The 14,994-nt window shown below is 35.4% G+C and overlaps 1 protein-coding gene across 23 annotated transcripts in view; it reads right to left on the reverse strand.

The window, feature by feature from the left end:
* Positions 1 to 14,994, reverse strand: part of DLG1 (discs large MAGUK scaffold protein 1) — a 275,437-nt gene that overhangs the window by 223,856 nt on the left and 36,587 nt on the right. Inside the window, exon 1 of one of the 23 annotated variants that reach the window (XM_040484908.1) lies at positions 9,173 to 9,299. The exons of the other annotated variants lie outside the window; for them this stretch is intronic. Within the exon in view, the coding sequence (XP_040340842.1) occupies positions 9,173 to 9,202 (30 nt within the window). The 5' untranslated portion in view covers positions 9,203 to 9,299. Of the gene's footprint in view, positions 1 to 9,172; positions 9,300 to 14,994 lie in introns of those variants that run through there. 23 annotated transcript variants of the gene reach the window in all.

Consider the following 14,994-nt stretch of genomic DNA (forward strand, 5'->3'; position numbering starts at 1 on the left):
GGGGGTGCATGTGTCCCTTCGAAACAGCACTATCAACAATAGCCAAAGTATGGAAAGAGCCCAAATGTCCATCAATGGATGAATGGATAAAGAAGATGTGCTATATATATACAATGGAGGTATATATATATATATATATATATATATATATATATACACACACACACACACACACACATACATGTACTCGGCAATCCAAAAGAATGAAATCCTGCCATTTGCAACTATGCAGATGGAACCGGAGGGTATTATGCTAAGTGAAATTAGTCAGAGAAAGACAAAAATCATAGGACTTCACTCATATGACGACTTCAAGAGACAAAACAGATGAACATGAGGGAAGGGAAACAAAAATAATATAAAAACAGGGAGGGGGACAAAACATAAGAGATTCATAAATATGGAGAACTGAGGGTTACTAGGGATTGGGGGGGATGGGCTAAATGGGTGAGGGGCACTAAGGAATCTACTCCTGAAATCATTGTTGCACTATGTGCTAATTTGGATGTAAATTTAAAAAAATAAAAAATAAAACAAGTTAAAAAAATCATCTCTTCTAATCCCTTCAATTTAAAAAATTTTTTTTCAACGTTTATTTATTTTTGGGACAGAGAGAGACAGAGCATGAACGGGGGAGGGGCAGAGAGAGAGGGAGACACAGAATCGGAAACAGGCTCCAGGCTCTGAGCCATCAGCCCAGAGCCTGACGCGGGGCTCGAACTCACGGACCGCGAGATCGTGACCTGGCTGAAGTCGGACACTTAACCGACTGTGCCACCCAGGCACCCCTAATCCCTTCAATTTTATAGTAAAAAAAAAAAAAAAAAAAAAAAAAAAAAAAACAACAACCCATGAAATCCAAGTTAAAATTTGTATCACCATTGTTTACGCAGTACCTTTTAGTAAACACACAAAGATCTTACATCCCTATTCAATACTGATTAAAATTTCAAATATGGGGCACCTGGGTGGCTCAGTTGGTTGAGCATCCAAACTTCGGCTCAGGTCATGATCTTGTAGTTCATAAGTTCAAACCCCACATCGGGTTTGCTGCTGTCAGTACAGAGTCTGCTTTGGATCCTCTGTCCCCCTCTATCTACCTCTTCCCTGCTTGTGCTCTCAAAAATAAATAAAACATTAAAAAAAAAATTCTTTAAAAAAACAAAATTTCAAGCACGTTAAATAACATAAGATAAATTAAAACAATGATTATTTTAGAAAAATTATCTTTACCTATAGAATTTTTTTATGTTTATTTATTTTTGAGGGAGGGAGAGTGCACACACACACAAGTGGGCAAGGGGCAGAGAGAGAGAGAGAGAGGGAGGGAGGAAGGGAAAGAGAGAGGGGGGAAGACAAAGAATCTGAAGCAGGCTCCAGGCTCCAAGTTGTCAGCATAGAGCCTATGAAATGTGAGATGAACACCTGAGCCAAAGTCGGACGCTCAACTGACTGAGCCATCCAGGCACCCCTTTACCTACAGAATTTATTTTTAGTTTGCTTATAAGCTATCAACACAAACTTTGAATCACACAACCATAAAGAATCAATCTAGCAACTTCTTAAAGCTCACCACAAAAAGTGAGAAGCTAAGACTAAGCTAAACTTTGTTCCAGGATCCAAGTTTTTCTAAAGGCCAAATGACAACGAACATATTCAATGTTACTGAACATTTTTACCTGGCAGTAAAACAATTAGCAAACAGCAGAGGGCAGCATTTCTATTCACTATTAAAATTCAGCTTTAAAAATCTAAAAAATCTGAAATCTATGTACGAGGACTTTCTTTTAAAAGGTCTCACAACACCCCTTTCAAAGCTGCTGGCTAACATACAATTTTAATACAACCTAGCACAACTAAAAGTGCCCTGACATAGAAATATGAGCATTTAAATAAAAGACTGTTGTTTCACCCAAAGAAGCTAAATTTTCTATTCGTAATTCCTAAACAAAGATAAGCCAACAATTCAACATTTCTCTGGTGATTTATCTCCTACCACTCTATCAGTTATCTAGTTAAAACAAATAGTTGCTGAATAGACATTGGAATCACAAATAAGTATCTATTTCCACATATGAACAATTCCTTTTCCTCTATCTATATATAAGATGGCTGGCTACACACTAATCACCAAAAGAAGTACCAGTTATTACAATCATGAACTTTTGGCAACCCCAAAATTTAGCAAGCTGTCTCCAAAGACCAAGCATTGACATAACTCTAATATTCAAGCAGCAAAAGAAGAGGGAGATAAAGGAGAAACAGGCATGAGTAGAAATGTCTTCAAATCTCACCCTTTTTCATTTTCCTTTTACTCCTATTTCCAGAATGCTGTAATGATAGAGCTGTATCTAACCATCTACTATGTAATAAGAAGAACCAGAACACTACCCATAAAAAGGCAAGGAACAGAAATTATAAAAGAGGGAAAACCAACAGTATCAAAGACAAAGAGAATGATTCAGAAAAGACCGTTCTGTCCAACCAGGTTATTATATATATTATTACTATTTAATAAAACTTATTAAAAAGGTCTAAAAAAAAATAAAAAAGGTCTAACAATTAGTAAAGTCTTACTATGTGGTAGTCGTCATTTCACACATTTGACAAGTATTAGCTCAACTAATCTTTAACAGTCCTATAAAGTAGGTACCATTATTTTCCCCATTTTAGAGATGGGGATATTGAAACACAGAAGGATTAAGTGACTTGTCCAGGAAACAAGTCTTAGGCCTAGAACCTTAAAGGTCTCCAGAGCCTGAGCTCTTAAATATCATCCTTTACTCTCTGCTCAGAGAGTAAGTGACACAATTTCAGTTGAGTGACTGGTACAGAATGCAGACCCCAAGAAATTCTGAGAGTGACAAAATAAGAAAAACATAAGTCTTAGTTATCCTCATTCATTTGAAAGTCCAATTGTAAAAGGGTACTACTTGAAAGCAATTTCTATTATTCCAATTCAGAAGGTCTCAAATAAGGTGAATCCCAGGTGAACACTGACTGGATACTAAAAATTAAAGAAAAGGTGAAATAGTTCAAAGAAATTCAATCATTTGATTGAATTTGATCAATATGATCAATATGAATATGAATATGATCAATCATAAGATTGGGAGCTGTAATGAGGCTTTCTAGATGTTAAATGGGGAAACAATTAGTGAAAATACAGTTAATGTAAAATAGGGCATTTTAACTGGGAAAAGTATGAAGGTGATAAAGTAGAAATTGTGGCAGTATTTATGAAAACACTGAAAATGCCCACCTTTTAAACTAGAAATTCCTCACATAAGAATCATGGTTATGTTTAGAGATTAAGCATCAAGTACACCATTTGAAGCGGAAAAAAATAGAAATAATTCAAATGTTTACTGATTAAATAACTTATAAGACATCCAAACAACGGAGTCATTTTAAATGCTATCAGGTGATCATTCAATAATGTGTAAGGATTTTCAAAATACTTTAAATACAAATGATACCCTTATTCTGCTACGTGCCTCACACTTCTCCAATTCCTCAGCCATAGAAAAGACAGCACTCTTTCCTTTAGCCTGTTAGAATTCTCAATACAGACAGATTTCTGGGCATCCAACACCAACCAGAGTTGGCACTAGAAATAAATCTATTTCATTCAGTCAGAAGGCAGGTAACTTTAGTCAACTGGTAAAGTCATGGAGCAAAGGGCTAAGAAAATTTATGAAACAGGTAAAATGTGCATTTGATTAAACAAAACCAACTGTTTAGAATTCTAAGAGATGAATTTGAAATTCTACTCCCCAGGCTCAGTAATCAAGACTACTGCCTAGTCTCTTACTAGGAATTTATAAATAGTTGGGAAGGTATGTCAGAGATAAACTTGACCAGCTTTCCTGCCTCCCTCTTCCGGTCTAGAAACATTTCTTAAGGTGCAATACTTATTTAGAACAAGGTAAGTTTCTTTTCTTAGCAAGGTAAGTTGATTCTAAGATTTATTCAGAAAAACAAACAGGAAAGAATCCTCCTTACCTCCTTTTTAAGATAAGCTACAAAAACAGAGATCAATGAGAGGAATATATTAGATGTTAAGGTAAACTAAAAAGCTTCAATAAGTAAAACATTGTCAAGTTGGTTCATGAATGGACAGACCAATGAAACAGAACTGTCCACAAATAGACAAATTTATTTGCCAAAAAATGGCATCTCAATTCAGTGGGGGTAAATATGGATTTTTTTAATAAACAACACTGGAACAAATGGGTAACCAATGGAAAAATGGTTCCAACATTGTACATCAGGATAATCTTCAAATGGTGCAAAACTTTTTAAGTGAAATTCTACAGAAGGGGGGGGGGGAGATAAGGAGGAGGGAGGGAAAGGAAAGGGAGGGGAGACAACCCTGCAACTCATATCACAGACCGCCCACAGATTAAGACTAATCTCCTTATTATGTAAAGAGCTCCTAAAAATTAAGAGAAAGACCAACAGCCCAACAGAAAAACTATAAAATATAATAAATCTTGCTTGAATATATGAGAAATGCAAATTAAAACCACACTTATATACCATCTCTCACCCAACAAATGGGCAAAAATGCAAAAATTTGAAAATACATTCCATCAACAAAGTTGCAAGGATACAATCACTCTGATTCATTGCTGGTGGGAATGCAAAATGGCACAATTTCAATGGAGCAGAGTCTGGCAATAGTTACTAAAATTACAAATGCATTTACTCTCTAAAGCATCAATCCTGTGTCATACAGATGTACCTGCACAAACATGACATACATACAAAGGTGTTTACTGAAGCACAGTTTATAACAGTAAAATAAAGAACTTCAGTGCCCAGCAAAAATACATTTATATCTTGTGAATATTTGGAATTTCTCATGATATACAGTATTAGGTGTGGATCTGTCTTTTACCTTTCTCCAATCAGAACCAGTTGTTATACGACATTTAATTAAAAGTTCACATTCAGTTAAAGAAACCATGATATATCCGCACAATAAATAATGTAGTTCTGTAAAAATGAATGAGGAGAAGTTTTGTGTACTAAAATGGAGAACTTCAGGGTATTATAAGTAAAACCAGCAAGGGGTATAAGATTGTAAAAACCTGAAAATCACACAACCTGTTGCGTAAGGGAGAAATAAAAACATTCAAGATAAATAGAAACAAATAAAAAGTGTCTTATGGGGACTAGGGGAGAAAGGACAGAAGTGAGACATAGCTAAATAAACTCTTTAGTGATAGTTTTGATTCCTGAGTTTATTTTGACAAATATGTGAGTTTATTACCCACTCAAGAAAAATGTTTAAAAAATTCAGGGGGAGTAAATAAGTGAAGGGTTGGCCATTATATGAGAAAAGTTGTTACAGATCAATAATCTAAGTCTGTTTAAATCATTTAAAATTAAAATTAAGTTCCTCTGTCAAATTGGCCACATTTCATGTGCTAGTGGATTGGACAATATACAACATTTCTATCATTGCATAAAGTTCTATTGGACAGTGCTAAAGTTGTTAGTTAACATTTTCAGCCTAAAGACAGAAGTTAAGTCCTATAAAATGGAAAAGGATCTGTCTCTCCCAAATTAGGTATAAAGCACAAAGAAAATGCACTTTACATATAAAATCAGTCAAATATTTATAAGTGACTAGTAGTCAAGTAAGTATCAAGACATAATGATACATTATATCCCCATGATAAACTAAGAAAAAGAAGGTGGAAAACACTGGGGAGATAGGCCACTTTCTGGATGCTTTTGAATCCATTATAAATATAGAAAGATAAATTTTAGTAACAATTTTCCAGGTTGTCAACATATAACCATATTCAAAATAGGACTTAAAATCTATTATAAAGTAAAAAAATATATATGTACTTTTTAAATCCACAAGTTTGGAACATCTGTGCCAAAGCTTCATTCATTCAACAATTATTTACTGAGTATCCACTGTCAGCAGATATTCAGACAATTGGTTGGGCATCCAAGACACCCTGCAGGAAAAAAATCTTAACTTGTAAACATTATCATCCAGTGAGAGAAACATACATTAATAACCACACAAATATATGATACTGCATGTGTTACAAAGACTTACAGAAGTAGAGGAAACTTATTTAATCTTGGGCATTAAGGAAGGCTTTCTTGAGGAAGTCGTGTGTTAAGGTGGAATCTGAAGGGACGGTAAGATTTGGTGGTAAGAACTTGCAAACAGAGGACATTATTATGCATTAAGATCTCAAAGGAGGAAATGCCTCAAAAGAATTGAAAAAAAAAACCTGTTAACAAAAATAATGAAAACGTGATTTGTAGTTCCTAAAACATATGTATTGGCAATCCTTAATTGAAGAAATCTCTAAAACTGCATAAATTGACTCAAATATCGCCTTAATAGCAATTAATATGGACATCAAGTTTTGCATAAGTGAAATAATAAAATAACAACTGGTACTGAGTATAAGAGAATCTCCTGAAATATGAAAGTTCCTTGTCTCCTTTCTAAGGCTAATCAAGAACATACAGGATATTTTTTTTTTCTTTTCAGGCTTTTCTCCTGCCACCTAAACTTCTGCTAAATGGTCCTAAAGGAATAGAGATAGAGAAAATCCCTTTATATTTCATAAAGAAGCAGTATAACAAAAGATGGGAAAGACATGACTCCACTGCAAGAAATTCTGGTACTAAAGTTATGCAACTCCCTTCTTTCCAAAGTGAATAGACAGCTGGGAAACCTCTAAACTAAAGAATATGAATGCCTTTAGCTGTAGTTTATACATAGTGCTTTACTGCTAACAAAAGAAAACATACCATATATAACAATACTAACAAATCACTCTTTGTTGGACCTTGTATGTTCCAAATTAATTTTCCTTTAGGTGATAAGAAGTCTGATAAAACCACACTAGTCTGTTGGCTCCCTGACAATATTAACTCCACCCCAAATGACATAGATTTACAAAGCTAGAACACAAGAATTTACAAACACAAAAATAGTATCTCTTACAAAGACATTACATACATAGATTTTTATGTAATTTATTCAGCTTGAATATAATATTTTGTGCTTTTCACATGTAACAATAATCATAAATACTGCTATGATGGAAATGCTCACTAGAATCTTGTCCCCTGCAAAATATCTAAATTCAGAACAATATTTTTAAAAATTCAAAGAGGAAGTACATTTTTTTCACTTAGAGGCAAAACAAACATTTGTGTTTAAAATGTATTAATCAGAAAAAGAATGTAGAGCTATTTATGATCATCTTAAATTAGTAAACGACATTAATACTACTGTATACAGAGGCCAAGATTTGGCAGTTCAGTAGCAGTGATGATTTAGTCATCATCTCACAACCTAGTCATTTGCAAACGTTTTAAAATAAGAGTTTTCATTGTGAAGAACATATAGTTACGGGGGAAAAAAAACCAGAAAGCTAATCATCATTGCTTTAGCACAACCCACATGCCTGTTCTTAAGGGTATCCATGGTAGCAATGATGCAACAAGCCTACCTAGCTCACCGTGCCTACACAAGTGGGAGAGAGGAGAGGCGGATGATGAAAAAAAATCTCACTTGGAAAGGTGTTTTAGTATTAACATGATAGAATTACATCAACGATATGTCAGACTTTATAACCACATATAAAACCGTATAAAGATCAGAAAAAAGATCCAAGAGAGAAAACACTGTAGCAATTTAGTTGAAAATTAAGAATTTTCCTCTTCCTGCTATAGTCACTAGTTAAATGTTCAAAGGGTTTTATTTCTAATAACAGAAGAAATTATTTTAATTTAGCTCTTTCAAAAGTAACTACAAATAATATTTTAGGCTTCCTAATTTCCAACCTACATCTTTTTCTATTTTTGCTTTAACAGTTACATAATGAAAATTTATAAAAACTTTATGGTATTGATTCTACACAACTTTTTTTTGACAATAGCAGCTCTCTTTTGCTTAAAAAGGGTCAAATGCAAAAACTTTTTATTAAGAAGGATAGGACTGAAAGAGGAGAGAGATCATTTCAAATAACCTGGCTAAAATAACAGAAATAAAAACCAAATGAATGAGGTGATAAAGGTAAATCACAAGGAGAACGAACCACAGACAACCATGAAAAGAACTCATGGAGGGAAAAAAAACCCAAAGCCTGTTTTTCAGGCTTACTGCTCTCTACATATTCTTTAAGAATATTTAATAAGACATTTTACTTAGGGGTACACAGAAGACATCCCCTTATGAAGAGGACAGGACCAGATAATGGATATGTTTGTATCTGATTAAAGCTCCTACTGTTCGAACTTTAACTCTGTGAGCAACAAGCAAACAAAACTAATTTTCATAAATTTCTCACTTATCCTTTTGTGAGAAATAGTTCACTATACAGGAATAGCATACTTTAAGAGTCTACAAATTCACTTACTCTTATTACTGAACATAATTTTAAAATTCAGTAATTTTGTCTAACAATCACTGTCAAGTGCACAGAAATAACAAAGTAAATTATTCCATAAAAACCAATGTATAAATTGAAAATGTAAGCATCCGGAATCTTACACAATCACACAATGTCCACAAATTGGTGCTCAGAAATAAACCAAACTTAGAGATTAAATAGAGTATGCTGTACTTTGAGGACAATGAGCAAAACAGACTTTAAAACACATACTTCCTTAAGGAGGACTTGTACAAGTTTAATCACTTTAAATCCAAATCAGCATCTTTCCAAAGGCAACACAATTAAAACTGGACTATTTTCTAATTCTTGGAAAAAATATTTGCAATTGATGGAAGAGTCCAGAAAATGTTCTCAAAATGAGTTATACTTTAAACCAGTATGACATGTTAGGGCAGAAAATAAAGTAGAGGGGGAGAACTTTCAGAATATATTTACAAGATTTAAATATAATCAAGGCCTTTTAAATCTGTGCTGCTAGGGAAAAAAGCTTCCTAGAGATCTCAGAGAAAAAAAATATCCATTCAATATACTATTTTTAGGTATCTAAAACACATTTCAGAATATTACCTTTCTAAAAGGATATAACTTAAGCATCACATGGTTTCAAATATCTATTTTCAAATATAGAACAATGTTACACTTTGTTTTCAAAATACATTATGAACAAAAAGGTCTCTCACATTCTGTCACTAACAACGAAATGGAGAAAGCATACTATATCTTACCTTTGTGGTTACAATGCACAGGCAATCCATTACTTTACCATTACAATATTTTATACATAAAGCAGTTTATTGCAAACTATTTTAAATTCCTCTATGAATAAAAAAATTAAAAATAAAATTAAAAATAAAGTTGTGAGATAAAACCATAGATAAAAAGTTATAACTGTAACAAGATCTCTCCAGGATCCATTCTTAGAGGTATCAATTTTTCTATATCTGAAATACAAGAAACCAGAATGTGTCACGTGTCCTACAATCTTCTTTATGTAATCTGAATCTGAAGAACTTGAAATTATCCCACAAAACACCGTGGAAGATGTCAGAGTTTATTCCACAAGAGTTCACTGCTGCTTCAGATGCTATTTCATTAATCCCTCTTTCCAAGATATAAGGTTGACAAGGAGTCATCTGATGAAATGTTCAACAAAGAGGTTTCCCCGATATAAATTTAAATCTGCTTCTTCTTGCTACAGTTTGGATATTCAAAAAAACAACTACCAAAAAAAAAAAATCACTAAAAAAAAATGCAAGCAAACATTTCTTCCACTAAACCATTTCAGCAACTGCAGCTTGCAAAGTAATGACTTTCTCAGGCAGTAATGAATGGAATATTCCATGTGGTTTATTTGAGAAGGGGAGAAGGAAGAACAAAATGGTCTATCTAAAATATTATTTCTAAAACTTACCTCTTCTCACTTTACTAAAAAAAAAAAAAAAATTTACCAATGAAGCCAGATTTTAACTTTAGTGCCCTACTAATAAATTCACTTCACTAATCCCTTACAAAAATAAAAATTAAAAAATTACCACCACAAAAAGATAATTATAACTATGTAGCATTTCAAACTCCTCAAGAAGACTTAGTTTTAAATTTAGAAGTAGCCTAACTTTGTGAATTCATGTCTTGTCCTCAAGATCACTGAAAACAGAGCTTGACAGGCTGACAGGGGACAAGACAGAGGGATGCAACCTGCTTTCAGTCTCATAAGCTTGCTGCCTCCCTTTAAAAATGTACAGTAAAGGGGCACCTGAGTGGCTCAGTTGGTTGAGCGTCTGACTTCAGCTCAGGTCATGATCTCACGGTCCGTGAGTTCGAGCCCCACATCAGGCTCTGTGCTGACAGCTCAGAGCCTGGAGCCTGCTTCAGATTCTGTGTCTCCCTCTCTCTCTCTCTGCCCCTTCCCGGTTCATGCTCTGTCTCAAAAAAAAAAAAAAAAAAAAAAAAACTAAAAGTTTTAAAATAAATAAATAAATAAATAAAATAAAAATGTACAGCAAAGAAGAGAACTACCTGGAATTTCTGTCCACAAGGTTTCCTCATGGTCTACAGGTATTATGAATAACCTCAAATTCAAATTACTAAACTGTTCCCATATGCCTCTTATACCCCAACTCCTATTCCTAATGTTTCAAGTATTGTGGGCTGCATCAAGCAACTTTCACTATGAGGGTTATGAGAAAGAGTTAATATATGTATATCACTTACATCTATCACCTAATAAGCATCATTATTATTACTGATTAGCTATCAGCTGATAGCCTTCTGTTTTGAGTCTAACAGGATATACCTGAGACAGATCTAGTGAAAGTTGACCTTAAACAGTCGAACAGGACTATTGCAAGGATTAAATTAAATAATACGTGCACAGCACTAAAAAATACTGCCAACTTTGTTAAGTGCTCAATAAATGTCACTTATAGCTATAAATCTATATGCATATATACATGTAGCTGTAAGGCCTGGGGTGGGTAGAAGTAAATTTCATTATGGGCCACCATATCCTCTCCCCTGTGCAGAATAAATAGTCTAGAAATTACATGTTTGGTTTGAGACTGAGAGTAGCCCCTTCTTCCAATCCTACCACCCCAACAATCTTTGCTCTCAATATGAAAGAGTAAAGCCCACTCAAGGCTAATGACTCCTCAAATAAAGTTTATCATTTTTAGGAAAAATACTGCAAACAATGTAGATAATATCTAAGTACTGACTAGGAACTGCATTCTATGAAAGAAAATAAAGAGGTGTGTGAAACTCTTGAGCCGGTTTCTCTCTCAGTGTTCTGAAATTTATTTGAGATTTTATTATATCTAAAATAGTCTAGCCCGGAGAGAACACACTCCTAAGTTTGGCAGACGTCATTCATAACCGTGGAGATTGAAATCACTATACTAAGAGTCATAAACAGGATATGTGAGTTTAAATAGTCATTTTCTTTTTGAAGGGAGTGGGGGGGGGGTCTCAATTTCCCCTTTTATAAAACAAAAAATTTCAGTGGTTTCTAAATCCTTCTACTTATAAAATTCCTATACTTCGATTTCTGAATTCATTGGATTCTAAGCTCCACTGAGGCACGACTTAAGAACTTCTCATGTATTTACCACTTTATCCCTAGCATCTGGTGACCAGAATGTAAAAGGGGCTCAATACATATTTGCTGAATTAATGAACAGCCTTTCTGATATCTAAATTATAGATTACAAAATTAAAGAGTTCTGAAATGACCCTGAAAATACCCCATTTTCCCAGTAAAAACTATATAAAACAGTTTTGCCAGATCAAATATAAGCTTATAAGAATATAAATTTTTTTTAATGTTTATTTATTTTTGATACAGAGAGAGACAGAGCATGAATGGGGAGGGCCAGAGAGAGAGGGAGACACAGAATCTGAAGCAGGCTTTAGGCTCTGAGCTGTCAGCACAGAGCCCAACACAGGGCTCGAACTCACAGACCATGATTATCAGGACCTGAGCCGAAGTCAGACACTTAACTGACTGAACCACCCAGGCGCCCCAAGAATATAAATTTTTTTAACATTTTATTTATTATTAAGAGACAGAGACAAAGCACGAGCAGGGGAGGAGCAGAGAGAGAGAGGGAGGGAGACACAGAATCTGAAGCAGGCTCCACACTCTGAGCTATGAGCACAGAACCTAATATGGGGCTTAAACTCACGAACCGTGAGATCATGACCTAAGCCAAAGTCGGGCACTTAACTGACTGAGCCACCCAGGTGCCCCTAAGCTTATAAGAAGATAAATAACCAAATATCCATTTTAAATTGACTCAATTAATACATACATTTAACAACACATATTATTAAAATAATATGTTGAAAATATTTTATTCCACTCACACACTAAGAAAACAATTACAAAGTCTTCATATTCACCTTAAATGTTAGGGTCATCATTATAATACTTATTGAATCACCTAATTATTGACCTCAAATATCAATTTCACTTCTAAGTTGTTTAGATGCTGCACTTTTTTGGTTGGTTGTTTTATTTTAGAGAGAGAGAGAGAGAGAGAGAGAGAGAGAGAGAGAGAGAGAAGAGGGGAGAGGGGCAGAGGGAGAGAGAGAGTCTTAAGCAGACTCCACGCTTAGTGTGGAGCCCAATGCAGGGCTCAATCCCCTGACCCTGGAATCATGACCAGAGCTGAAATCAAGACTCAGACTCTTGGGGTGCCTGGGTGGCTCCGCAGGTTAAGCCTACCCAGTTTTGGCTCAGGTCATGATCTCACAGTTAGTGAGTTCAAGCCCCACACTGGTTTCTGTGCTGAGGGTGTGGAGCCTGCTTGGGATTTTCTCTCTCTCTCTCTCTTTCTCTCTCTCTCTCTCTCTCCTTCTCTCTGCCCCTCCTGCGTGCTCTCTCGCTCTCAAAATAAATAAACAAACTTAAAAAAAAAAAAAGAGTCAGATGCTCAATTGACTGAGCTACCCAGGTGCTCCTAGATGCTGCATTTTTTTAGTTCGTGTATTAAATGTCACCTGATATTTTATCTCAAATCACTATTAGTACTAATTCACATAATAGACAATTTCTTCCATTTGTTCTGTAAGTACCCATTATAATCTTTATTATATAACCACTTACTAATACTCATCAGTGTACCTTTGATTTTTTCATGTCATTCTTTAGAAAGAGAGCATGAGCAGGGGAGAGGCACAGGGAAAGAGAAAAAGAGGGAGAGGGAGAGGGAGAGGGAGAGGGAGAGGGAGAGGGAGAGGGAGAGGGAGAGGGAGAATGAATCTCAAGCAGTCTCCACACTCAGCATGGAACCTGATGTGGGGCTTGATCCCACGATCCTGGGATCATGACCTGAGCCGAAATCAAGAGTTGGATGCCTAACCAACTGAGCCACCCAGGTGCCCCAAGTATACTTTCTAATCTTTCAAAAAGAACTTGTATATAATATCCAACACTTGACAATTTTTAAGGTCATATTCAACCATGATTATTTAATCTGTGTTTAATTCTACACTCGCTGCATCTTCTATAAACACCCAAACTTGCACTAAGGGCATTTCAAGCCAATGTGTTCTTAAACAGTCATTTGTGTGATAAATAATTTAGAAAATACCCTGTAATAGGAGTAACTTTAGAAGGTCTCAAATATAAGCCTTTTGGGATGGCCACACCTCAATATTCAGGCACACAAGATAATTAATAGTATTTTAGAATACCAACAGCTTTCTATATATATGCAATGGTTTCCAACCAGGACAGAACTCTCCTGCCTTAAAACTAGAGAACTAGACAAACAAGAAAAAAATGATTTTTAGATATTGAACAAAGACTGAGCAAAAACAGTGATCCTTGTGAGAAGAAAAACAAATGAAGTGAGTCCCATAAATGACCCAGCTACTGCCTGGAAAAGGTTTCCAGGCTGCAGCAGAGGGAGTTGGATAAATAAAGAAAGCCCAACAATCTAAGGTAAGGAGAAAGATGAGAACTCAGGAAATCCAGGGTGTCTAAAATTCACAGGTAAGAGTACCAGGGAGAAGAGAGCTCCGTAGAGAGAGCTTCACAGATCTGGATAATCCTCCTCTTCAGATTATTTCTGATCAGTCATACATACAAGGAAACATGGGGAAAGAACCTTGGAAAGAAGCAAGTAGAACAATTCCCAGAACTCTCACAGGGCCAAGAACAATGGAAAAACTCCTAATATATAGGGCTGGGTCAAGTAGTCAGAAAAGTATTGGCACACCTCATTTTATTGCACTTTGTTTTATTGTGCTCCACAGAGACTGTGTGTGTGTTTTGTTTTTCCAAACTGAAGGTTTGTGGCAACTCTGCATCAAGTAAGTCTACTGGTGCCATTTTCCCACTAGCATTTGCTCACTTCATATCTCTGTGTCACATTTTGGTAATTCTAGCAATATTTTAAACTTTATTATTATATTTGTTACGGTGAACTGTGATCAGTGATCTTTGGTGCTACTACTGTAATTGTTTAGGGGCACCACAAACTGTACCCACATAAGACAGCAAAGTGAATCAATGTTGTGTGTGTTCTGACTGTTTCACTGACCAGCTGTTCCCCTCCTCCACCTCTCTCCCTCCTCTTGGGCCTCCCTATTCCCTGAGACACAACAATACTGAAATTAAGCTCATTGATAACCCAATAATGACCTCTAAGTGTTCAAGTGAAAGGAAGAATCATACATCTCTCCTTTAAATCAAAGCTAGAAATGACTAAGCTTAGTGAGGAAGGCATATTGAAAGCAAGACAGGCTGAAAGCTAGACCTCCTGAGCCAAACAGCCAAGTTGTGAATGCAAAGGAAAAGTTCTTGAAGGAAATGAAAAGTGCTACTCTAATGAATGCATGAATGAGAAGAGAGCAAAACAGCCTTATTGCTGATATGGAGAAAGTTTTAGTGGACTGGGCAGAAAAGCAAATTAGATACAACATTCCCTTAATCCAAAACCTAATCCAGAGTAAAGCCCTAACTCTCTTCAATTCTGTGAAGGCTGAGACAGGTGAGTAAGCTGCAGAAGAGAAGTTTAAAGCTAGCAGAGGTTGGTTCATGAGG

Source organism: Herpailurus yagouaroundi, unplaced genomic scaffold (assembly GCF_014898765.1).
Source record: "Herpailurus yagouaroundi ecotype Mexico unplaced genomic scaffold, PumYag 162, whole genome shotgun sequence".
NCBI lineage: Eukaryota > Metazoa > Chordata > Mammalia > Carnivora > Felidae > Herpailurus > Herpailurus yagouaroundi.